Source organism: Cibotium barometz, chromosome 2 (genome assembly GCF_041138505.1).
Source record: "Cibotium barometz isolate CiBa-2024 chromosome 2, ASM4113850v1, whole genome shotgun sequence".
NCBI classification, from domain to species: Eukaryota; Viridiplantae; Streptophyta; class Polypodiopsida; order Cyatheales; family Cibotiaceae; genus Cibotium; species Cibotium barometz.
Genome location: NC_141047.1, coordinates 35,388,165 through 35,414,623, shown reverse-complemented (window position 1 = coordinate 35,414,623; position 26,459 = coordinate 35,388,165). Strand labels below are relative to the sequence as shown.

The 26,459-nt window shown below is 46.3% G+C and overlaps 1 protein-coding gene across 4 annotated transcripts in view; it reads left to right on the top strand.

Moving 5' to 3' along the window:
* Positions 1-26,459, top strand: part of LOC147640990 (putative ion channel POLLUX) — an 81,936-nt gene that overhangs the window by 9,036 nt on the left and 46,441 nt on the right. For all 4 annotated transcript variants that reach the window (XR_015268699.1, XM_086817004.1, XM_086816999.1 and 1 more), the window contains exon 4: positions 9,584-9,766. Coding sequence is in view for 3 of the 4 variants with exons in the window: in XM_086817004.1 (XP_086673130.1) it covers positions 9,584-9,766 (183 nt within the window). In the remaining variant the exon portion in view is untranslated. The remainder of the gene's footprint in view (positions 1-9,583; positions 9,767-26,459) is intronic.

The following is a 26,459-nucleotide window of genomic DNA, read 5'->3' as shown; positions in this document are numbered from 1 at the left end:
CAACTGTGTTCTTCCGGTCATCGGAAGAAAAGAAACAAAAGAAAAAGTGTGCATGTGTCTGGATACAACTGTGAATCATCATGGATCGGTGGAGCCCATATACAAACAATATAAGGGGGGTGGGGATGTGGATGGAGTGCTAAGGCAAGATGCATCTCTATCTGCTGAAGGGGTAGTACAAGCATGCTATGCAGATCTATGTCTAACTCCATCCAGTGCCATAAGAGGGATATAAGATATCATACATCGTCGATGCTGAGGCTGTGAATGGCATGAACATGTACCCTGAGTCTGAATGAAAGCGAGCTAGCCTCTCCTGTGTCTCCATCTGGTGTCTCATTCGGATAGCTGCTATCTCTCGGTGACGGAGTCGGGGTGCTCTATGTCCAGTCTGTCTAGGTCTCCTCCTGGCTCTCAATTCCTCTGCTCTCTGTGCGGTCACCCCACGTGGTACATCAACTGGCACTGGCATAGCTCTCTGGAAGAAATCTGTGAGCTGGGACAGTCTCCCACCCCTAGTGGGAGCGGGTGTCTGGAGGAGTCTCTCTCGAGAACTATGAAGCTCTAGTAGTAGTCTGCCAAGCTGTCGTTGGTCCGAGGCCTCCATCAACTGATGTAGTGAAGAGTGCTCCTCAAACAATCCTGCATATCTATCTCTGACCCCTTGCTGGTGGGCTCTACATCTACATACAAAGTGATCCTCAGTCTCCACCTCCTCGCGGCACAATTTGCATATCCGCTCAGCTCTAGGAACCCGTGCCGCTCTCCCAGCCTCTATCTCTAGCTGATGTGATGAGACTCGTAGCTGTCCAATAGCAACGCGAGAGCTGTGTGGCATGTATACATCCATGTACCGCGGTCGATGTATAAACCCATCCCCTGAGATGCTCATAAAGTGGTCTCTGTAATACAGCATCTTCGGTGGTAGTGGGCTCTCTGGTGCTGTCCATGTCTCTTGTATGTAGTGCTGCCATATGTCCTGTCTCAGCACTCTGTTCCTCTCATTGAGAGAGAGGTAACCCCGTGGAGCAGATTGATCATAGTGAAAAGGTGGCAACCGCTCAATGTCTATACCATGATGTGAGAACCACTGTAGCATCTGTGCATACCAAGATCCAGTGTGTCCAGCCTCGGCCAGCTGTCTGGATGCCTCAAAAGCTCGGCAGGATAATCTCTCCATGGGCATCTCCCTCATCCTGTATATAAAGGAGATCGTCTGGAACAATGCCTCCACTGCCATAGGTGGTGCAGCAAACTCAGCTCGAACAATGTCGTGCGGGAGGGATGGTTTGCTGCGTATCATCCTCGAGAGCATCAAGATCTGTGGTTTCTCCAACTGTACCCATGTGGAGGCTGCAAGCCCTGGTGCCTAAACCGCTGCGGCATACATCAAGGCTGGTGTCACTAATGTATCAAAGAGCCACCCCTTCGTGCGGGGTTCCTGAAAATGTGCCTGATGAAACTGACGCTCAAGGCCAGCAAGAGCTGCATACCCTCGGGTCACTCTGTCTCGGACTGCCTGAGCCATGGAGAAGCGTCCAGCTGAGCTAATAAATGTGATGCCAAGGTAAACATAAGAGCTCACCACCTCGACCCGCCCTCCTGCTAATGTGAGAGTAGTGTGGCTCCTGACTGCGGGTGAAGTGTGGAAGATCATAACCTTGGTTTTCCCAAGGTTCACTGTGAGCCCCTGCTGTGCGCAGAAGTCATCAAGAGCCACAAGGTGTCTTTGAAGCCCAACCTGCGTGTCGGATACCAAGACGATGTCATCAGCATAAAGCATAACATGGACAGTAATACCTGATAGCTCAACCCGAGAGCCTCCTCCCTGTGAGGGCTTGTGTGATGTAATCGACCACCTCATCAATATAGAGTCCAAAAAGCGTGGGGGAGAGCAGGCACCCCTGCTTCACACCAATGGTGCTAGCAACTGTGTCGGACAAGCCTCCTGGGCATCAGACTCTCCCAAAGACCTGCTCATATAGCCTGTATATGCCCCACATCATGTCTGAAGGTATGCCTAGATAGTAGAGAGAGAGTCTAGATAGTAGAGAGTAGGGCGGCGGGCCTTGTGTGTGAGAGGCTTGGAACGTGGAAGTTGGAAGCTAGAAGAAGCTTGAAAGCTTGAAAGTTGTGTGTGTTGAAGCCTTGTAGAGGCTTGTTCTTATATAGATAGGCAAGAGAGAGAGGCAAGCCTCAAGGGCAAGAGAGAGAGAGAGAGAGGGCCAAGCCTCAAGGCCCAAGGGCCAAGCCATCCCCAAACGGCCAAGCCAACAACCATGAACGGCTAGAAACGGCGAACGAAACGGCTAGAAACAGGCAGAAAATCGCGCAACGGCTCCCTGCCGTCCCCCCCCGCAGAGCCGTTCCCCACAGATGTCCCCGTCCCTGAAGGCGTCCCCGTCCCCGTCCCTTGTGAGTGACAATTCCTAGGGGATGTCCGTACGTCCCCTGCCGTCCTCGTGCGCCGGTCTGTCCCGTTTCGGCATCCCTCCGTTCCAAGCCCTCGTCCCTTCCGTCCCTGCTGTGACTATGAGCCCACTGCTTATATAGTGTCCACCATATCCTAGTTGGTTTGCTGTTGAGGCTGTCAGCCTGCTCATGATTGGGTACAACCGCATTTAATGCAACGCTTATCATAGGTGTGAAACTTGCTACTGGCCGACTGCTTCCTATGCTGGGCGACAGGGTCCTGGGCTTGTCATAAGGCTGTTCCAAGTGCTTTAAGGGCTGGCCTAAGGCCAGATGGGTCTTGGACAGCCCTTCCATGGCTGTCCATGAGGCAGACTTTTACAAAGTCCATCTCCTAACCTAACCTTGTGCCCATGCATCCTACTGGTAGCTTAATAAATGCCTGGTACACCTCTACATTATTTGAGAGGGTTACAGACGCGTGGGACGTGCACTAACTTTATGTGCGGGACATGCACACCTGATCATGACCCTATATAGTGGATCCCTGGCTGACTTGTCCCGGACAAGGGCTCACAAAGGGCGAGTTACCACTGGTCTTGAACCTGCTGCACAAATATGGCCACGTGTCACTAGCCTAGACATTTCCCAGTATGAAAGAGGTATGGTGGACTCTAGGACGTCCAAATATTCAGAAAAAACAAGCTTTGGGAATGGGGGATTATCCAAGAATACAAAGGATCACACTACTAAAATTTAGGAGAGTTGCTATTTTTGGTTCGACTCCGATGGAAATTCTATTCGCATCATTACGTTTGGAATTGAGCAAATACCAAGAGTTGCCAAAGTACCTATGACAAATGGGCTACCAGTTGGGATATTTTTAGAGATAAAGTTTATGGAAGGACCCATCTCTTAAGATTGGGACATGTGGCAAGAAAGTGGATCAAAGTGAGACAAGTGGCCTCACACTTGTTAGAAAGTGGATCAAATTGAGACAAGTGGCCTCACACTTGTCACTCTAGCTATTGTGTGGCTCTCCGAGGCCACTTGTCACTCCAACTATTGTGTGGCTCTCCACTTGTCATTATAGCCTTCTCTTGCCATTTTAGCTCATGGGAGGCCCAAATCTATAAATTGGAGTCCTCTCTCTTCATTAAGGGAGGCTCTCTTGTTGAACACTAGCCTCTACCACCGTTATAGGCTGCCTTAATGATGGCTACTCTCTTTCTCTCTCTTGAAGGCCGCCCATGAAGAATACCGGCTGTTGGGGAATGTTTTGGAGGCTTCCATCTCGAAGAAATACTGAAGGCAAGGGTATTTAATCATTTTATTATGATTTCTAGCCATTGTACTTGCTGTGCCAGTCCTTGTACTTGTACTACTAGCCGTACCAACCATTGTTACTACTGTACCAGTCCTTGTACTTGTTGTACCAACCACTGTACCGGTTGTACCAGCCACTATACCTGCTGTACTACCAACCCTTGTACTTGCTGCACCTGTTGTAATAGCCATTGTACCTCTTGTACCAGCCCTTGTACTTGTTTTTACCAACCATTGTACTTAGCCATTATACTTGTTTTACCAACCATTGTACTTAGCCATTATACTTGTTTTACCAACCATTGTACTTGTTGTACCGGCTGAATGGGGAGTTGTACTTGCTGTACCAGCTCTATTGCATGAAGACCTTTGGTTTTTAGGAAAGAAACAGTACCCACATGGAGGTATATGGTTTATATTGTTGGCTCGGCATTTCCATAGCTTGTGTATCGGTTGAATTTTATGGCTGTCTCATGTTGGGCTATGTTTGTTGGGCTATGTTATGGCATTCGTATATGGATAATCCCGCTTCTCCTGTGGGGAGAGTAAGGCCCTCAAAGCTTGTACTTGACATTTTCTCCTTGCGTAATAGAATACTCAAGGAGGGGGTCGGCCCATTCCGGCCTCTATGCGGTGTTAGCTATTTACATCTATCTTTTACAGTTTTGTGGATTAAGTGGCATATGTTTAAGGCTATGGCCGATTTCAGTGTTCAATTGCATTAATGGTCAAGCTGGGGCATCTCGGAAGTTACATTGGTATCAGAGCATTGGCTCTTTCACACTCTTGCATGAAGACGATTCTGTTGGGGTATAAACACTGGCTACTAGTGTAGTTAAAATCATCCGGCCTATCCACTTATGGGAGTAGTCATGCATCAAGGCATGCGCAAAAGACAATTTGATTTATGGATTTTCAGAATCCATTTTGGAATCGTGGAATTGGCTTTATTGCCTGCACTCTCTTCTATATGGAATTGGCCATTTATGCCTGATTTATGTATCTTATTATCAAGCTCGAAGGCAACCGATATGGGAAAATATCTTTTGGTTGGCATGGTGGGTTCATAACCCTTATGTCGTAGGATCGAATCAAGAAAATAAAAGCTAAGTATACTTTGAGTTTGCAAAGTTGGTGCTTTTGCTACTTATTATGAAGTGCTTTTGATGTTCACTAACCCTTGTATGCCTATACAAGGAGAATAGTGCGTTGTTGTTTGCCTTGAGATGGTTTCAGGAAAGCATTGTTTATGGCTCCCTTTATTGGGATGGATTATTTTTATGGCTTCCTTTATTTGGGATGCATTGGACTTATGGAACTCATGGTTATCTCATGGATCAAGGATTTCTATTGGTGGGCCGAAATGCCTGTAAAACTATTGGTGGCCAAAATGCCTATGGAGCACTAGGATATCTATGCCTGTGAGGACTGATTCTTCTCTTATGTTACACACTTGAGCTCACCTCTTCTCCAAGGTGTGTGGTTAGAGCACCAACACGGAGTGCAAGTCGTAGAGTGGACATGATGCTTGGTTGGCAGGGGAATTATGTCTACGCCAAGGGTCATGTGGACTAACACCTTGTTGGCATGGAACCTAGTGGAGAGTAGCATGCGTTTGACGTCACTGGGGATAGGGAACGAGTAACTGCTCCTTGGAGTTGGATTCTGATCTGGACTTATGGGACTATTTTGTCTCGCCCGTTTATTTTGGGACATGATTTTGATATTGGTATTATGGAGACTTATTTAGTCTCGGCCATTTATTTGAGACATGGATTCTTTCAGTTATATTGGATTTTTGAGACTATCTTGTCTCGCCTACTTGATGGGACATGCTTAGATCTTGGATATATGGCTTGAAGCTTAAAGTTGCGGACAACTTTCAAGAAGTTGGGGAGGATGTCTAGGGATATTGTATCCTTTTAAAAATTTTCAACTTCCTCTAGTAGTCTAGAAAGTAGCTTAAGTTTTTGGTTTAAGATAACCAACTGGTGTGACCAGTTCATAATGAATAATATTTTTGGCTATTTTCCTTGTTGCATGTCTAATGTTATCACAAGGGCTTAAAGCCAAGTGCTAAAGTATTATATATTGTTCTATTGGAAGAATGTTCTATCCAAATATATTTTTAATATCCAGGATTCTCTACATGGCCAAGTGCAGCTATTTTATCCAGTGGATTTATCAGTTATCTTTCTCATATCTTGGCTATATCTACAATATTTCTTTATACTATATCCCTTGCAAAGTGACTTGGGTATATGTTCGTGAGACTGGATATTGACCTAAGAGTTCCACTCAAGCAAGGCTTGTGTGAGACTGGGTATCCTTCCGAGAGGCTCCACAACCAAGGATATACTGATATGATCAGTAACTATGACATGTGACTTGAGCCCAGCTCTTTCTCGACAATGTGTGATAGATGTCCACCTGGGAGTTAACTGGTATATAGTTGCTGTTTATGGCTGGATGGCCTTCATTTGAGGACTCCCACATCCTTCATTTGAGGACTCCCACGTCCGTTCCAACCCATTGGTACGCTTGTTTCAAACAGATGCCACGCCCGTACCAAATGAAGTGCCAAACTTGCCACAGCCGTTCCATTCAGCAACGTACTCCCGTTTCCTGGAAATGCCACGCCCATACCATCTGTTTGCCATGGCCATGTCCTTTTGAAACCTATATATATGGGCCCCGCCCTCTCATTTCCTCACTTTCTGCTTTCAGCCTACCCGAACTCTTGCCAACTTTTTTCTCCAGCTTTCCCTTTCAAACCACCCTCCCTCACCCATGGCCGACACATCAGACTCCTCCCTAGAGGTCGTCAAGCACCCCACCCTCAGGAAGAAGCGCCCAGCGGGTGGACGCTTCGAGGAGAACGGCCACCACCTGCCCCAATTGTCACACTTGGGGAAAGAGCTTATGAAGATTTTGTTGCTCCCTAATAGTTGGTATCAGAGCGCCCTAAACCAATGAAGGAAGAAGGGGTGATGCATGGAGCATGATTTATGTAAGCTTTCCAATTTGCTTTTCGGTTGCTTCCTTTATCTTGAGATCATAGTCCTTTTCTTTCGCATTGACTTTGAAGATAAGGAGGCTTGTGACACTTTGGTATGTGAACTGGTCCTCTATTCGCCTAGCCTAGGCAGGAACCCTTCATGATTTCTCTCTTTCTTTCCTTGACAACTCCTCATCCACATGTGGATGATCATATGGACCTATGGACCATGGGGATTATGGGAAGTTTAAGTTGAGTATGTTTTGAGAGCTAAGTTTGACCAGCTTACAGGGGAGATGCAATGCTTGTAACAAGTGAACTTGTGCAGGGTGCTATTCCGAATTCCTAGCAGTGTGACTTGGATTTGGAGTTCTCCTCCTATCTGTTATATGTTTTAGGATATTTTAGAAGAAGACCTAGCTTGTTGTAGCTATGTGTGATCTTGGCTAACCATTTATGGTTGTTATGGGTGTGAGTGATCTAGCTGTTGAGGACAAATTTACTATGGGGTTGCGAATTTCGGGAACCCCAGATTTGAGGGAGATGTTGGAAATCTAGCGCAGATAGATTGATGTGTAGTTAACCTCAAGGTTTGACCATGACATTGAGGTGGAAGTCTAGTTACATCAACACAAGGACTGAGAAGGAATTGATCACTCTGACCCAGTCTTATCTATCAAAAAGGATTTTATATGAGGTATATCCTAATGGTATGGGGGACGTTAGGATCTATTGCATGCAAGGTTTCTCGATGTACATAAATTTTAATTCTTGGATGTCCTATTCCTTGGGGGATAGTTGACCAAAGGTGACTGAACTCGATTTAGAGAAATCAACTACAGGAGAGGGAGTAAGAATTGGGATTGTTTGCATATCACGGTTATGCCGGTTTTTATTAAAGAATTGGTTAGGTGAAACATTATGATTCACCATCTTTTGATTATTTGACCGAGTTTGCGAAACCGTTAGGTACATTGATTAGTTTCAACACTTAGGTTTCGATGCGCACACATGTATATGGCCTGTATTCATAAACGATAACTTTGATATTGAGATCAATTGTTTGGTTGGATAGATTTTATCTTTCGAGATGATACAGTTTTGTGTGCTGGGTGTTGCTTGAAAAGAGTACTCATTACATTCCTATGGTAGGTACATCTAGATGTCCATAGACTTGTACTTGAGTAAAACCAATGTTTTACTAGGCTTTGATGAGGCTTATGTCAGACTATGTTTTAAAGTGTTGAGCAGGGGGTTGTTGTTATACTACCCAACCCCAGTAGAGCACAATGCTATTTTAGTGTGATTTTGCTACGGTGATATAGTACTTGATAGGAACTCAAAGTTGCTAGACACTTCAAGCAGTCATTCATGACTATGTATGAGTTCTTGCTGATCATCCTCAGTTTGATGGGCAAATAGAGAAGGTTAATCAGGTCTTGGTGGATAAGCTTCATGCATACATCTCCCGTACACCATCCGATTGATATAAGTACATCTCAATGGTCGAATTTCCTATGATGCATTAAGCATACGATAACTACTAGTAACAATTAGTTTATATTTTAGTATGGATATAAGCTCTGATTCCTTGTAACTTAGAACTTCATGTAAATGGCTCAGCTTGGTCTTCATTGTTGGAATACAAGGAATTGCAGTTCATGCTACATGCTCTATAGTATGTTATGTAGCTAAGGCTAACCCTAGAGTTAGGTTGACTAATCCTAGGGTTGGGCTAGCTAATATGTGGGTTAGGGGGACTTATAAAAGCTTAGAATTTAATAATGAAGCTTATATGTCGATAATTCTGTAGGTTTAGCTTTTATTGCCTTTTATAAGCGTGGGTTATTGTTGTATTGTTTTATTGTGCACATGGGTTTGTACCTAGACCATGATTACTAACCTACTCCGGTTAGTCCATTGTGATGCAGGCCATAGTTTTTAACATACTCGTATGGTTGCCCAAGCAAACATTTGCAAACGTATGTTATACATGAAACATACTTGACCCTTTTTTTGGGGGAAAGCTTACTTTCCTTTGTTTTTTAAGACATATTATGACATATGAATGGATTATAAAATTCTCGTCTCATTTCTCATGGCCAATAATTTGGTGAAACTATAATTTATTGCCTATAAAATATAATATAATTAGGGCCACGTATGTTTTAGCCCGAGTGAGCCAAACATACTTGAAACATACTTTCATACTTGTATGCGTATGCGTATGCTTCACGTATGTTCAAAACTATGATGCAGGCAATGGCCCCGTTAGGGCACGTCCTGGTGGTATGGGATGGTAGGGCTAGTTTGGTGTGGTCTGTATGGAAGCTTTAGCCCCTATGATTGTGGGTGATCCGACGTTCTCAGATCTATGGTTGGGTCATGAGAACCAGCCTGCTGAACCCTAATTGGGAACTAACCATGTACTTGTCTTCTCTTTAGGAGACCTTGAGAGGATTCCATCGTGAGAATATCATAGTTTGTCGCGTGAATCCTGACAATGGTGACATTGTTTTTCATATTTTTGCATTTTTGCATTTTGTCCCAACCAATAATGTTCTCAAGAGCATTGGAAAGCATCAATTGGAAAGTTAGGTCTCAATGGGGTCGACAACAGCTCCTTCCGCGGTTGGGACCTTGCCAACATCCAGTCTTTGCAGCTGTGGCAATGAATCTTTAAGCTATTATCATTCATGTTTTTGAATATAGAAGCCCTTCATTTACCTCTTGGTCCCTTATGACAGGTGATCTCATCTTGTTGTGTAGATTTGATTCTTGCTGATGTATATTCTCTCTACAAATTAATCTGGTGATTGAATGGAAATGTTTCCTGGGTGCTTGCAGGGTTCTCTTTTGAAACAATTGGCCATTGCAAATCAAAGCCTGGGTGGAGGTGTTGTGGTGGTTCTTGCAGAGCGAGACAAGGAAGAGATGGAGCTTGACATTGCAAAACTAGAGTTCAATTTTATGGGGACATCCGTCATTTGTAGAAGTGGTAGCCCGCTTATCATGGCCGATCTGAAGAAGGTACGTTTGTGGTTACCAAGCCACTCTGATTTTATGTTGCATGCGTGCAGAAGCATGCTCGATTATGCTCATATTAAACATTGGTTAGAAGACTAATTGACGCGCTAATTGCAAGCACAATCTGAATACACACACAGGTGGAAGAGATTCACCTATTCTACTATATATTAATGGAATGAGTGAGTATTTACAATGATTGTTTAAATATGAGCTTGATCTGGACACTTGAATGCCGTGTGCTAACTTCCACTACATGCTAATGCCTAATCCAGTTGCTCCATTTGTTGCAAACTACTGTTGCAGGGGCTGCCTAATGCTGATCTTAAAGTGAGGATTACTGGCCCAATTATTGAATGCTGATTTATGGCCGAAATATTGCTACCTATAGGTTCATAACTACTTCAGTAGGCAGCCAGCCCTTTGCAAGCCCAATAATAATATCCTAAATTTCATTAAACATATTCATATTAGGCTAAAAGGTGTCCGACCTTTAGGTCCTTGGCCTGAGCATTTTAAGCATGTGTGTGGGCTGATTAGTAGCCCCAAAACCTGCTCATAGCGTAGAAGCATGTCTATGTGGCACCCAATTATGGTGTGCATGTGACTTCCCCTCTTGCATAACTTGGAGCAATGGAGAACATGATGCACCCTTACTTCAACTCCACCTGTCTCATCCACTCTCCGCTTGTGTCCTTCCTTTAGTCTTTTGTCTGGGATTGGAATGAAGTTGTGTGATATCAAAGGACACCACATCCCATGTATCACAAAACTGGTGGAAATCCGATCATGTAACCTGAACATGCAGCTCCAGCTTCCAAAAATTAAGTGTCACATTGGACAAACTGGAGGAAGCAACTTCCTCCCTATGGTCAAGTAGTAGGCATTAGTGCATGTTTTCAGGCTTTGCTTTCAATCGTGGATCTTGCATTGCCAATCTCCTCAGGCTCGGGAAACTCACCTCATCCTCAGGCTTGGGACTCACCTCATCCTCCGTTCTATTGAAGAAGGAAATTGGGTGACTCTAGGCTACTGATGGTTCTTGCATTGGCTTTTGAGAATTTGATGTGGTTAAATTTGGCCTGTAGCATCGAGACCATCCCATTTGTTAGTCTTATTGCTCCAACGGTATTCTTTTCGGAACAACTTGGCTCTTGTGTGTCATTGGAACCTTGTGACCTTGCTCTTCCACTTGTTCAAAATCTTGTGAGGAAACTCTTTCTTGAACAATCTTTAGCTCTTCAACTTATTGCTGAGTTTTTACCACCGGTGATCTCACCACTATAGTACTTTGGTCAACTTGTTGCCAATTGTGTTTTTTGACAAGGGTCTCTCTTCGATAGTCTGCCAACTTGTTCTCACAAGTTAAATCTTTGCTTTTTAGACTCAGTCACCCAAGAGAGATGAGCCTAGATCTGCTCCAAAGTCTCTAATAAAATGTAATGACTTCAGTACTTGGAAGTACCAGTGGTTAGTATCAAGAGGGAAAATAGGAGAACATACACAGCTCGCTGTCCAACCATAGAGCCCCTCATGCTCACCTCTGAGCTGGAGGGCCACAGGCGTCGAGAGACATGGCTCCATGTACAGTAAGCCTTGGTGTCCATACCACCATGACAAACCCCTGAGGTTGTGTTTTACAGAGTAGTCCTTGCTAGGCCACGAGTGTAGGACCATAGAAACTCTCCCCTAGAACTGAGCTAATAACTCACTTAAATAGTCCAAGCCTTAACCACTAGACCTCTTCAAATAGATGCCTAATACTGGGCTCGAGATGTAACATACTTAACCCCCTTAAGAATCATTGATGTCCTTAGTACTACACACTATCCCAAGTAGCCTTGACCTAAGACCATCCTTTCCATTTGATCAAATACTCTCTGAGACCCTCTAGTACAGTGATCCAAACCCACTTATGGCTCCATTGTTATATATCTAGTTGTGTCCTTGAGATTGGGAATCTCCTCCATAGGAAGTACCTTAATATTGCCTTTGAGTCCTTTGGGACTTTAAGGTTCACCCGCTTGCATTTTGGTAAGGGCCAAGGCGCTCAAGGATCTTCTAGTGTAGTGCCATGCCCGATCAAATATAGAACACAAGTGCCAGGTCCGAATCCCAATCCTAAGCACTCCTAATGCTTTTCTTTGCAAATTTTACCATGTCTTGCAAGAAATCGATTGCTGATTGCAACTTAACTCCCTTTAGCCCACCAACGACAATAGGCGACTTTGGTTGGCGTTCGTACATAGCATATATAGGCTAAATCCAGTAGCAGCCTGCTTATTACTATTATTCTTGAGCTCTATCCGGGGGGAGATACTGTTCTCACTTAGATTGTCTTTTAGAGTCGTATGCTCTCAGCATATCCTCCATAGTCTGTTTAGTTCACTTGGTTTGACCATCTGTCTCGGGGTGAATTGACGATGACATGCTCAAAGTGTTTCCAACTTGGAGACCATTGTTTGCTAAAAATGTGGAGCGAGTTTGGGTTTGTGATCATCAATCCCTTTGGAAAAACCATACAGCTTGTAGAATTGCTCAATAAAGAGCTGAGTCAACACAGGGCTCTTCACTTCGGACCTAGTGGCTTTAAAAGCGGCCATCATAGTCAATTGGTCTACAACTACCGAGATTGAATCATGGCCCCTATTATTAGTATGTTGTAGTCCAACGAGAAAACGCATAGACATACTCTGCCACTTATTGTCAAGGATCTCAAGTGGATGAAGCATACCCCGAGCCCTAAGCCTCTCTGCTTTGTTGAGTTCGCACTAGGTACACTTCACACTTAATCCTCTACAAAGGATGTCACCATTTGGCTATCCAAATGGTCCACCCTTGTATTGAGCTTTGTGCTTTGGACTGGCATGCCCGCCAACAGGTCAATTGATCCCTACCTAGATCTTGGATGACGGGGGTTTTAGGTGGGCCTGAGTGACTTTTATTTGTGTGTGGAATTCAGATTTACCAACTTCAAGAATGGAGTTTATCCATGACAATGGTGCATTGCATACTTGTGTGCATGCTTGGAAAATGTTTTTGTGTGAAGTATTTTACTACTTGCAAGATCTATTTATAGGCAGGGGACGCCCTCCCATGAACCATGCACGTGGATTTGTATTCTAACCTTGCTTGTGGGATGTAGAAACGTGGTAAGTGTGCCTGTAAACTCTTTGTTTATGCATATGAGAGTTATAGCTTATTTTGCTGCTTTGAAGTGTGCATGGAGTTTATCCATGACAATGGTGCATTGCATACTTGTGTGCATGCTTGGAAAATGTTTTTGTGTGAAGTATTTTACTACTTGCAAGATCTATTTATAGGCAGGGGACGCCCTCCCATGAACCATCCACGTGGATTTGTATTCTAACCTTGCTTGTGGGATGTAGACACGTGGTAAGTGTGCCTGTAAACTCTTTGTTTATGCATATGAGAGTTATAGCTTATTTTTCTGCTTTGAAGTGTGCATGGACCCGAACACCCAAGATAAGGACCTAACTTTGAAGTGTGCATGGACCCGAACACCCAAGATAAGGACCTAACTTTGAGAGGCCGAGTAGAGGGCAGACACACCTTGGATCCAGGTGGCGGGCAAAAGCCCCATTGTGCACATAGTCTCCTCGAGAAAGCCCCAATCCACCCTATTGTGGGCTTTCTTATTTTTCTGCTTTGAAGTGTGCATGGACCCGAACACCCAAGATAAGGACCTAACTTTGAGAGGCCGAGTAGAGGGCAGACACACCTTGGATCCAGGTGGCGGGCAAAAGCCCCATTGTGCACATAGTCTCCTCGAGAAAGCCCCAATCCACCCTATTGTGGGCTTTCTTGAAATCTAGAAGACGAATTTAAGTCCTGGCACTGTAAACGGGCCATGGGATCGCCTCTCCGAGAAGGTGAAGATGTTATCTAGGATGCTCCTATCCTGGATAAAACCTATCTGCATGCCATGGATCAGATCTGGGAGGTGGGGCTGTAGTCGATGGCTGATGGTTTTGACTAGTATTTTGTAGGCTGTCCCCAAGTGGGTGATAGGTCAAGGAGACAACCATGTCGTACTGAACGAGAAAGTGGAAACCTGTTGCCTTGAGCACCCTGGATCAGGATGTGATTATGAGAGGCCAAGTAGAGGGCGGAGACACCTTGGATCCACGTGGTGGGGAAACCCATCTTGCAGATGGTCCCCTTGGGAAAGCCCCAATCCACCCTCGTAGGAAAGGAGAATCGTTAAGTCCTGCTGCCATAGACGGGTGGTGGGGCAGACGTCTCCCAAAAGGTGAAGATATTATCCAGGATGCTCCTACCCTAGATAAAACTTGTCTGCATGCCATGGATCAGATCTAGGAGGTGGGGCTGTAGTCAGTGGCTGATGGTTTTGGCTGGGATTTTGTAGGCTGTCCCCAAGAGGGTATAGGTTTCCACTCGGGAATCTCCAACCTGTCACATCCCTCCTTGGGGATCAAGTGAATAAAACCCTCCGCCAGTCTCTTGGCATAGCTTCGGAAATCATAATCTCATTGAAGTCCGCACGGAAAATGCCCTCCATGAGCTCCCAGGGATGAAGAAAGAGGGGAACTAGAAGCCCATCCTCACCTGGCACTTCCCCCTATAGAGCGCCTGCAAAGAATTTGCAATCTCCTTGGAAGAGAAGGGTGTCATCAAGAAGCTCCAGATAGCCAGTGGGACCACCTGACCAGCTGACAAGTGATGCTCTTGAAGAAATAGAATGTCAATAGAGCCTTTCACTAAGGCTCTCTGTAACTCCTCGCGGAGGAGACCCCGCCGAGAGCAGCATTGTGGGCTGCCCAATCCTTGAATGTTCCAAGAGACCATCCACATCAAAGGGTCTAGTGGGGTGAGATCTGTCTGTGCTGCCCTCCACCCTATGAGATCTGTCTGTGCTGCCCTCCACCCTATGAGAATTGGGCGAGGGTTTGGATGGCGAGTAGTCAAAGTCTGTTCTGGTGCATAGACGTCCGAGGTATTCCCCGATCCTATGCTCCATGTGGGCCCATTCCTTTCTGGCTAGGATGTATGCATAAAGTGGGCTCCATTTATCACAGTAGAGGTATCTGTAGGAGGGGGGGAGGGGGATTGCCAGCGATACATGAAGGTAGATAAAGAGGATCACCTCCAAACTCGAGCTTACGAGCTTGCCATCATGGTTTCCATGGCCTGATACTCCAAGCTCCATGCGGGCCAAGGGTCAAAAGTGAGAAGAAGAAGAAGATATATTAACATCTTGCAAAAGACCCAATGGGTCTGTGAGAGACAATGTCTATGATGCATAGGTCTCCCAGTTGGTGAGAGAGCTCATCACCTGTCCATCAATAGTGGAGTAGACAGACTCCGGACTCCACTCATGCTTGGCTGCTACACTCAGAGGGAAGGAGAAGATCACTGCTCCACTCTTTGGAGTGGCCAGTCTGGATTGGTGAAAAATGACAGCCTTGGAGAGGATTCAAAGTCTCTGCAAAAGCATTGGCATCCACCACTGGTAGACATGTGAAGAAATTGTATTATTGTAGTCCACTGGCTGTCTACAGAATCCTACCTGTGCTCTTGGAACAAATTCCCGATTCAGATAGGTTAACCTAACTCGTGAAACAGGATGATCAAGCAGCTTTGCTACCTTAATTAATGGAAAAAAACCTAAAAGCTGACAGGATAAACAACATAGGAGTTTGGAAACCTCACAGCAGCTCTAACAGTTAAAAAAATTAATAGAGGTTTAGCACTGTGGTCAAAGCCACTCCACCTTTGCACAAAGTGAAGATAGATATTCATTTGTATGAACTGTCGCGTGTACTAACCTGAAAAGCCAATTTGTGTATTTAATGACTTCGGATGCCCGTGCGGGCCGGGGGCGACCTCGAGACTTGGAGGTAAGGGGAAGCATTGACCGTCATCACCACAGGCTCTGAGAAGTGATGAATCAATCTGTGGATGGAACCTGCTTGGCGGCTCCTCCCAGGGTTAGGGGCTGCTGGCAGTCTGTGGAGTGCTCAGGAGAGGCCATGGGGGCTTGGGGGGGGTGGCTCTGGATGGGAGGATGGGGGAGAGGCCGGGGGCAGAGGGGGGGATCAAAGGAGGGAAGCACTGGGGGAGGAGGGAGGGAGGACCGAAGGAGGAGGGCCTGGGGGGGGGACTCCAGACTTGGAGGGAAGGGCCTCACCCGGGAAGCATTGACCGTCATCGCCACAGGCTCCGAGAAGTGATGAATCGGTCTGCGGGGATGGAACCCGCTTGGCGGCTCCTCCCAGGGTTAGGGCCTGCTGGCGGTTGGCGGAGTGCTGAGGAGAGGCCACGGGGGCTTGGGGGGGGGAGGGGGGGGGGGAGGGGCCTCCGGATGGGAGGATGGGAGAGGCCGGGGGCAGAGGGGGGGGGGATCAAAGGAGGGAATCACCGGGGGAGGGAGGACCGAAGGCGGGGGTGGGGGTGGGGGTGGGGGCGGGGGCAGGGGAGGGGAGGGGAGGGGAGGGGGAGGGAGGGGATCCTATGGAGAGGGGGAGGATGGAATCTGCTCCTGCTCCTGCTTTCAAGAGGGCACCTGGTGCTGGAGGGGGATAAAATCCTCCTGAGGAAGGGGGGGGGGGTGTGTTGCTTCCAAAAAATTGGGAAGACCACTTTGTGGGACGTGGACTTGACGCGGGACCCTCTGGGGGCAGGTGGGACCTTCACTCGAGACAGATGATCCTGAGATAAATGCCCGAAATGGTTCTTTGACACGACCATTTCTGCTTGGGTCTGTTGGGCTATCTTGCCTGGCGGCAGCGCGTTGCTCTGGCTAGGCACCAGTGTGTTGGCTCTGATCTGTTGTTTGCCACCTATCCCCATCCTTGTCCTTAGGGGTAGGGTGCTGGGGCTCTGTCTCATTGGAGGGAGGAGGTGGTGCTGAGGCGCTCGGTTCGCTCTCACCACTCTGTGGGGGGGAAGGGGCTGGACTTGCATTTGGAGCTTGCCTAGACTGGTGACGAGGGCAAGCTCTAGCGAGGTGACCCATCTGACGACAAATGAAGCACTGGCTAGGAAGGCCTGAGTACTCTACCCACTGAAGGATGGGGTTCCCCCGGAGGCATCGAAGAGAAATGACGTGCGGTGCTGTTTCCGGAGAGGAAATGCTGATGTGGAGTGAAGGACTACTAGGCACCCGCACCAACATTGAGGCGGCTGTTGCCGGCACTTGCCCTATCGTTCTCCCAATGACAGGGAGAAGGGGAACGTACTCCTTCCCGAGGCCTGGAAAGCGAATTGTGACCAGGAATATAAATACTCCAGCTACTAGCGGTTCGGAGGAGGGATCTAAACCGTGCTGCCATTGTGGGAAAAACCCATGGGCCATGTGCAATGCGACGAGGCGCAGCTTAAGCACGCAGTACGAAGTTGCTGGGGTATCATACTCTACCTAGTAATAGCCGTGCCCAAGGGTATGGATATCTATTATCTTGCCCTGTTCGCCAAGGAGGCTGGCCTGGAGCAAGTCATGAAGTTGGCTGCACGCTGGATGGCTACTCACAATCTTGCAAACCAATGTTGAGGCTTTGAGGGAGGCTAATGTTGATGCTAGGAGCTGGGGGTCCACTTCGGAGAAGAGGCAGGGGCAGTGGCCTCGGTCGGGGATGATGGAGTGGCTAACATGGAGTCCTAAAGAGGTGAAGGCCAAAGGAAGCGGAAAGAAAACAGCCTGAATGCAAAAAACCTGCTGTTAAGAAGCGTTGAATGGGAGGAAGCAAGACGGGGGCATGAGGAGCGAAGCAAGGCAAAGGGGGTTCTCACATTAGGTAAAAGGAGGCGCAAAAGGTGGGAGAAGGTGGAGAGGAAGGGCTACAAGAGGGACTCGAAGGAGGAGCGGGACGAAATGGAGGCAAGGGCGCAGGGCAGTAGGGCGGAAAACAGACAACAGGGGCACAACGGGAAGGAAGGCTGAAGGTGGGGGCGCTTTAGAAGAATGGCAGGCGGGAGGCCGGAAGAAACACCAAGGGGGACCACGTACAGGAGCATTGGGGGTGGGAGAGGGAAAGGTGGGCGGAAGAGAGAAGAGGAAGGAGGTGGGGGCAGTCCAAAGGAGGACAGGGGGAGAGGCGGCTGGGGCCACGGGTGGGGGGGGAAGGGGGCAGCTGTTTTCCTACTAAGCTTATCCACAACTTCTTTAGGTATATTTGGAGGTTTTTTAGTTGCAGGCAACTGTTTAGAAACCGCGCCGCGGGGGTGTTGAACCATTTGGCTATCCAAATGGGCCGCCCTTGTTTTGAGCTTTGTGCTCTGGACTTGTGCCCGACAGGGGTGAGTGGATCCTTGCCTTGATCCTGAATGCCGGGGTTTTCCGGTGGGCCTGAGTGACTTCTGTTCTAGCTCAGAAGCACTGAGTGACTTTTGGTCATGCTCGGAAGCACTGAGTGACTTTTGTTCATGCTCGTAAGCACCTACAGATTTTACTAACTTTATGAATGGAGGTTGTCCATGACAATTGATTGCATGCATGTGTGCATGCCTGGAAGCTGTTTTCGTGTGAACTATTCTACCGCCTGCAAGATCTGTATGTGTAGTTAACGGGGAGGGGACCCCCTCCCGTGAATAGCACGCTTGAATCTGTATTCTGACCTCGCTTGTGGGCTATAGATAGGTGGCAAGTTTATCTCTAAACTCTTTGTTTATGCATATATTGTTCTCTCTAGCTCAGCAGAGGGACTCAAGAGACACTTAGATGCATTACAACAGTTTTTTTTTTAGTGAGGCCTCTCAGCTGATCTTGGGAAAACCAAGATCATGATCTTTAATACCTCATGTTCTGCAGCTGCTAGAGAGAGTTCCACATACATGGGTGATCCACTGGACATTGTCTCTTTCTACACTTACCTAGGGGTCATTTTCACTGGCCCAAGCTTCACCATGCATCCAGCAGCAGAGGCTAGACCGACATGGAGGTACACCGCTTTAGCCATGCTAGAGACTGCTTTGAGGCTCACTTCCAGGAGCCAAGGATGAAGGGTTGGCTTTTTGACACCCTAGTCACACAAACCATGATTTATGGAGCACCCTTTTGGTGACTGGCAGAGACTAGAGAAGCGCCAGGTGATGATGTTGTCGCGTATGATCCGCAACAAACTCTCTGTTCAACATGCCACTGTATAGGCAGAGTTTGCTGCAACCCCCATTTCAGGCGATTGCTTACATTCACCGTATTAGGGACATGGATCCGCACAGGCTACCGAGACTTGCATGGGTGTCATCCAGGCGGTTGGCAGCTCAGGAGGAGAGCCGAGCTTGGTTCTCGAGGGTCACTACATGGTTCTCTGCACACGGGCTTCAGATGCAGCGCCTCCCACCATTGCAGGACAGTCTCGATGCATCGACATTCCATCTCACACTTGAGGAGACGAACCGGGTGATCAGGACAGATGTCCTCAGTTTGCACATTCATGCTACATGGATTGCACCTTTAGGGTTACCTACGAAGATGCAGTTTGTACAGAGATCAGTTCTTGAGGTTCACATGATGGGTTTATACAGAGAGCACGCTACATCGATGTCACATGTCACATGCTATGAGGATAGCGATTGGCAAGCTACGTGTCTCTTCCCACCACCTCAGAGTGGAGATTAGAGCAGAGGGCATACCTAGGGAGACCCGGATTTGCAGACTCTGCCTCATTGGAGTCGAGACTGAGTACCATATCTGCCATTGTCCGGTTTATTATGAGATACGAGGGAGATTCCATTGCCTCTTCAGAGAGGGATTCGATCCACTGACTGAGGAGTACCATATCTGCCATTGTCTGGTTTATCATGAGATACGAGGGAGATTCCATTGCCTTTTCAGAGGGATTCGATCCACTGACCGAGGAGTACCATATTTGCCATTGTCCGGTTTATTATGAGATACGAGGGAGATTCCATTGCCTCTTCAGAGAGGGATTTGATCCACTGACTTGGATCATTGATTACTTTGACCAGCGATGATTGGGTCTCTTTCTACTTGATCTTCGCAGACACAGAGAGTCCCTTCTCAGAGAGCCTTGCCCACGAACACCGCCTGGACCTCGGCAGCAGCCCATTACCAGTTTCTTCCAGAGACAGGCTGAGGATGTTGAGAAGCTGGATCCAACCACACAGCCACCAGCTCGAGCCCTTCCTAATAGAGATCCCACACCGCCATGGGAGTCATCCTCACCCGAGCCAATACTTTACAATGGGCTAGACACCCACCTCCACCCAGAGCCCACCATCTATCCGTCAGCAGATACGGGATGTGCTCCACCGACACCGATCAGACCCTTCTGACCGAGTGGATATGTCACGGATATCTGATCTACTTGTATCACCCATGCTAGATATCCTAGATGGTCCTCTACCCACCCCGGGGGATGATTATACTAGCTCTGATGATGATGTCTTTTCATGGCAGTTTCTATTTCTCGTTTTTCATTAGTTAGTTATATTTTCAGTTTCATTTTCATTTTCTCTTTCTTTTGTTCCATGGCAAGATATAACATGGACTGTGATGTAATCTTTTGGCCTCATTTGGCCATTTCTGCCCTACCTCCTACAAGTGCGTCCCACTACACTTCGCTCCGCTCCACCACCCCTACCATCACCAACTCCGCTCCTTCTGTCATTCCTTCCACCATCCTTCATATCCACTCCGCTTCCGTTTCCACCCCAAGGATCTCTTTTGGCATGGCATTGTATGGATGTCCACCATCCTTGCTCCGGCCACTTATCTAGTAGGTAAAGATCTCTTCTAGTGGCTTGCAGGTTAGTCCAAATCATTCATCTTATCTATTATCTAGTAGGTAAACCGGTTATCTATTATCCAGTAGTTAAAGTTAGATGGCCCGGCCCAATGAAACTAGGCAACCTCACCACTTCCCCGCCACTACACATGGGCAGTGGTTGTCATCTGGGTCTCTCCCAAATACCGCTCCTACTTCTATGTTCGTTCATCACCACACTTCCTGTAGTTGCTTCGACCATAGCTTCAGGGGAGCCGTAGTTCGGGGCATCCCCGGCACTACAAGACTGATCCACAGCAGCACAAACAATACACCAAAACAAGGCATACTTCTAGTAAATCATCTAACGAGCACATGCATACCCTGAGCTATGCATATGTAATTTGGAAATCTTCCCTTCACACAGAGATCTTGTACTGACCACATGGTCATCCAGTCTCATTGGACATTGGCTAGAAACCAGGGTTTCTAGGACCAGATGGTGACAGTGTAGGTGACTGCCTTTGACTATCAATGCCACATCAGCATGACATAATGCATGACGTCAGCATGCCATCATACATGACATCATCATCTACCACTACAGGATGACATCATGCATGGCATCATCATATGCCACATGCACATGCCTTCAGCATGATATCATCATGTGCCATGTCAGCAGTTGATGTCAACAGCCATGTCATCACAATACAACCAACTTTACGATGAGTGTTGGTTAAATAGATACCTTGAACTGGCCAATCTGGATATGCATAGCATGTGACGTTTATAGGAATTTTTTGGGGCCAAAAGAACATGCTCATGGAAACGTTCACCCCAACCCTAGGAGGAAATTAAAATCAATAAGATATGGTTAGGGACCTTAGCAAATGTAGGTTTTTGCATAGATACCTACGCAGGCTGTAATAAGCTGTAATAAGCTGTAATTAGGTTTCGTTGCATGAAAAAAGCCGAAAAGATTGGGTAAAGAAGGGGTACGCATAAAGATAGAGGGTAGCTGTGCAAAATAAAGAGGTGATGGGGATTATTTTAGAGGGGAAGAAGCTATAAAGAAAAAGGAAGCGAGCTCGTGAGGGAGCTGGATCTTCTAGAGGGGAAGCAAGAGTTTTTTTTGGCTGTTGAAGTTGGTTTGGAAGTAGTAAAGTATCTGCAGATTTTGTGAGGAGGGCGACGGGGGATTTTGTCTGGAGAAGACTTGGGTTCTGTCCAGAGCAGGGGTTTGCAGTTGAGGAAGAGAGTTATGTGTGGGAGTTGGTGTCCCAGAACCTCCCAATGTGCACCACTGTTAGATACTTGGAAGAACCAAGGATTGCTCGCCAGAGAAGCCTATAGACAATTTTTGTTGATTATATGGTTGATGATCAGCTTGTACACATTTGGATTTCCTTGTGGTCATTTGAGAGTGTTCTTTTGATATGTGGTTTGTTTCTTTCATCTACTCAAGATTGAGGCTTTATTATGTGCTATACAGTCCTCTTTGAATATCTAGGGGATCAAATTGCGTGATATCAAGGTTTTCTTCTGTGTTTTAGTTCAATTTATGTTGAAGGGAAGGAGTTCTCTTGGTTAAGAGACTATTGGTGAGAGTTAACTTTGGTTGGGTTTGGTTTGGGGACAGTTAGCCTGAGTAAGGATTGATTCTGAGTCACCCGGACATCAGAATGATCAGCATATGGTATAGGGTTGATTCAGAGTCATCCAGACATCAGAATGATTGGTATAGGGATGTTGTGCTAACTAGTATTAGTTGAGGGGAATTGATTCTGTGCATCAGCTGACAGTTCTGGACTTGTCTAAGGATAGTAGACAGAAGGCTTATTGCTTTATACTGTGTCTGAGGCAACAATCTAACACAACAGGTCAGCTGATTGCTTTTGAGGTTTGGGATTGGTCTTGTTTAAGTGTTTAGAGGTCCCTATGGTGTCAGCTGACTCAGAGGATCGAGTTTCGGTGTCAGCTAGGTCAGCTTGGATAGTTGGGTAGGTTCTGCCCAATCGAAAGTAGCTGTGAGCTGGTAATAGTCAGCAGAGAGCTTGCGAGGTGATATGTTGCCTACTTGAGTGATATCTGAGGGTTTATAGCTGACAGAGGACATTTTAAGAAGGGTCAGTGTTGCTGTTGATTTCGAAGGCAGAAGACAGACAAAGTCTGACTTGTCTGAGTCAGCCAAGTGAGTATATTGTTAAAAAGAGGTCACCTGACTAGTTTTGAAAGGTTTCGAGACCTGTTTGTGAAGCTATCTGATGGTGGAGGTCATCTTGGGATTCTGAAGAGCAAATCGCAGACAGAAAACAAAGAGTTGACTTCGGATGCAGGTTCTAAGTATTTCTGCGTTTGTTGGAGGTGTGTTTGGTCAGTTGAGCGCCAGCTGTGCTCAGGAGAGGGTGGTAGGTGATAGATCAAAGATATTGGAGGTCAGTGTTGACCTTAGAGGACAAGTGAGTTAGCAGCTCAAATCATTGGGGTGGCTGGGAGGGTAGTGAAGTATCTTCTAGGGCAACTGAGGACCAAGGGATAGAGGCGGAGTGCTTTGGTGCCTGGTGCTGTTGTTTTTGCTAGGGTGTGGTGCTTTTGATAGTCTCCTCTCACGGTGATGTGCTTTAGACGGAGCTATAGAGGCAGTATCTCTTGAGGCCATCATTGTTTTGGTGCCCCCACTCAGGAGGGCTTCCAGAAGACACCCTTCATTTGGTTGGCAGAGTTAAGAACTATTAGGCGTTGAGATGTTTGTGGCAATGATGACATATCCCGTGTTCCATGGACATGTCAATGAGGACCGAGAAGAATTTTTGGTTGGAATGGAGCTGATAGCATTCACATTTGGAAAGGATAGTGATGAGGACAAATTGACATTGCTGTCCATGTTATTGATGGGGGATGCAAAGAGGTGGTTCCAAATTTGGGGAAGTCAGCCACACCAAGGGAAAACCTATGAAGATGTGAGCAGCTTTGGTTCAGCACTATCAGAAAGGTGAGTCCCCATATGCCATTTGGCAAGATTTTCAAAAACTGAAGCACAGTCTGTCAGATGTGTTTGAGAAATTTGTGGATAGGTTTAAAGATTTATGGAGCAGGTGGGATGCTTCCGTAGGAACTGAGCATCCTCCCATCATTTTGATGAGAGATGTTTATTCAGTCTTTACATGCTGACATGAAAGAGAAAGTTGAACTGAAAAGACCAGGTTACATATGATGAAGTTTTAAAGATTGCAAGAGAAAAAGAGTGGAAGCTTTAGAAGTTGGCAGAGAAGCAAAGAGAGGTTCCACTTCAGAATAGACTTACTATGACTAGGGAAAGAAGGACAGAGGAAGGAAGGACTGCTCTAGTTCATGTGCCAGTTGATCAATTGATGCAAGGGATCAACCAACTGACTCAACAGATGGAAAATTTAAATCTAAGTTTGCTGCAGGGAGGCAAAAATGTCGCTAGGGCAGGAGAAAGAGAAGGAATGAGAGGCAGGGGCAGAGGTGGTCCCAACCTGAATGTTCAATGTTTTAATTGCATGGAAAGAGGACATATTTCCCCTCAGTGTCCTTACCCCAGGAGAATGGGAGGAGATATATATCCTCTAGTACCTAGAAGGGAGGAGAGACCAGATGTCAGAAGGGAAGAGGAGATGCCAGTACCACAAGGGCCTCCAATTTAGCTACAACCTACAAATGGGCTTAGGCTTGGGGAGATTAATTTGCTGGGAATGGATGAAGAAGCTGAGATGTTAGCAAACAAAAGGACCAGGGGTGCTGAAGGTGAGGATGAAGTTGGACCATCTAGAAGGAAAAAGGGGAAGCAGGTAGAGGATCAATTTAAGGAAGGAGAAAGGAAGAGGAGAGATCCACGAGGAAGATAGGAATGCAAGACTTTCCATTAGGAGAAGGAGATGATCTGAAGAAAGATCTCCAACAAAAAAGACCCACTTTGTCTTGGTCCCAATTGTTGCAAATATGTCCCAAACTTAGGAGAACCTAGAGCAAACTGGTTAGTATCAAGATTCCCAAGAAAGTGAAGAAGAGAGGACAACTGAACATAGTAAGAGTTAAAGGTGACAAGGATTACCTGCCTGGGATGGATGCTTGGATAGAGCAGTTTAAGGTTCCTAAAGTATACATTGATGGTGGTGCTCAAGTTTGTGTTATGACCCAACATACCATGGAAGCTTTGAGGTCAAAAGTGAGTGCCCCTTCAGAATTCAGAGTGAGAATGGCCAACAATGCCAAGCTGAGATGCTTGGGAGTGGTGAAGAAGCTGAAGGTGACCATACTTGGTCTGGAAGCTGAGCTGGATGTCCATGTGATGCCAGCAAGCACAGAGGCCTATCCATTGATATTGGGGAGACCATGGCTGATAGCCATGAGGGCAGGTCAGGATTGGTGGAGAGGGCACCTCATCTTGGGTCTGGATCAGCCAGTCAAAAAGCAAGTCAGAAATGACATGGGTAAAGGGAAATAACTGATTTCAGAGGATAGTTCATCATCAGAAGAGGAGGAGAATCAAGAAACCAGTTCTATTGAGAGTATAGAAATAGGGGAGGATGAAAGCTCTGAGGATGATGAGGGAGAAGTTCAGCTGTTGGAGCGAGATACAGATCTTATGTGTATGTCTTTGTAGTTGGGCACAAAGGAAGGAAAGAAAGTGGAAGCTGAGGTGACAGAGCAGTCAGACAAAGAAGAGATGCTGCAGAAAATGCTTGCTAAGGACATGGCAGTGACTCTGAAAGGAAAGAATATGTCTATGTTGCAGCAGTTCCCATATTTATTCATTTCTTCCTATACTCAAGTGAGAGGGGTGTCAGCTGTGCAACATGAGATACAGTTAAAGCTTGAAGTTAAACTAGCAGTGCAAAGATTGAGGAGATTAGGGGTAGTGCAGCAGTAGGTATTGAGAGAAGAAGTGAGCAAGCTATTGAAAGAAGGTTTCATTTTCCAGTGGATAATTTAGAATGGGCCTCCCTAGTAGTGATAACACCTAAAAACAATGGAAAGTGGAGAGTGTGTGTAAGAGGGACCACTATCCATTGCCATTTTAAGATGAAATCTTAGACAGTGTGGCTAGGCATGAAAGGTATAGTGTTTGTGATGGGTACTTTGGTTATTTCCAGATTTCAATAGCCCTAGAGGATCAGAAGAAGACTACATTTATCACACCATGGGGATGTTTTGCCTATAGAGTGATGTCCTTTGGGCTCACTAATGTCCCTGCCACCTTCCAGAGATTTATGAACCTTGTTTTTGAGCCTTATTTGGGATCTTTTATCAGGGTATTCATAGATGATTTCTGTATTTATAGTAGCAAATTGTTCCACCGTGAGAAGCTCAGGATAGCTCTAAAGAGATTAGATGATTTGAAAGGTCAGCTGAACCCTGACAAGTGCCATTTGGCTTAGGCCAAAGTCACTCTGCTTGGAAATGTTGTGTAAAACAATGGGATTGAGGAAGACCCTGCCAAGGTGGAGGCTTTACTATTATTGGAAGCACCCCAGACTGTGAAACAGCTGATGACATTTATACACAAAGTCAGGTATCTTGCAAGATTTATTCATTTATTGTCTCAAGCCTTGTATCCATTGCAGCAAGCTACCCAAAGGGATCCATTTCTGTGGCAAGACAAGGAAGAAGAAGCATTTCTGCAGGTTAAGGAGATTTTGAGCACATTGCCAGTTGTCATGCCTCTGGACTCTAGCAAAGAATTCTTTGTAAATCCTACTGTGGGAGAAGATGCCATTGGAGTAGTATTGTTGCAGAGAGCATTCCTACATGAGGCCAATATATTTTGTCAGTAGGACCAAGACAAATGGAGAAAGGGCTTACACTGAAGCAGAGTTAGTGATGGTAGCTGTTGTATTTGCCCTGAGAAAGTTCAGGTCATATTTGCTTCCAAAGCCTTTTACTATACTGACTCATTATTCTTTATTGCCTCAGCTGATTCAATTTGACCTTCCATCTAAGAGGTTGTCTAAGTGGTTAGT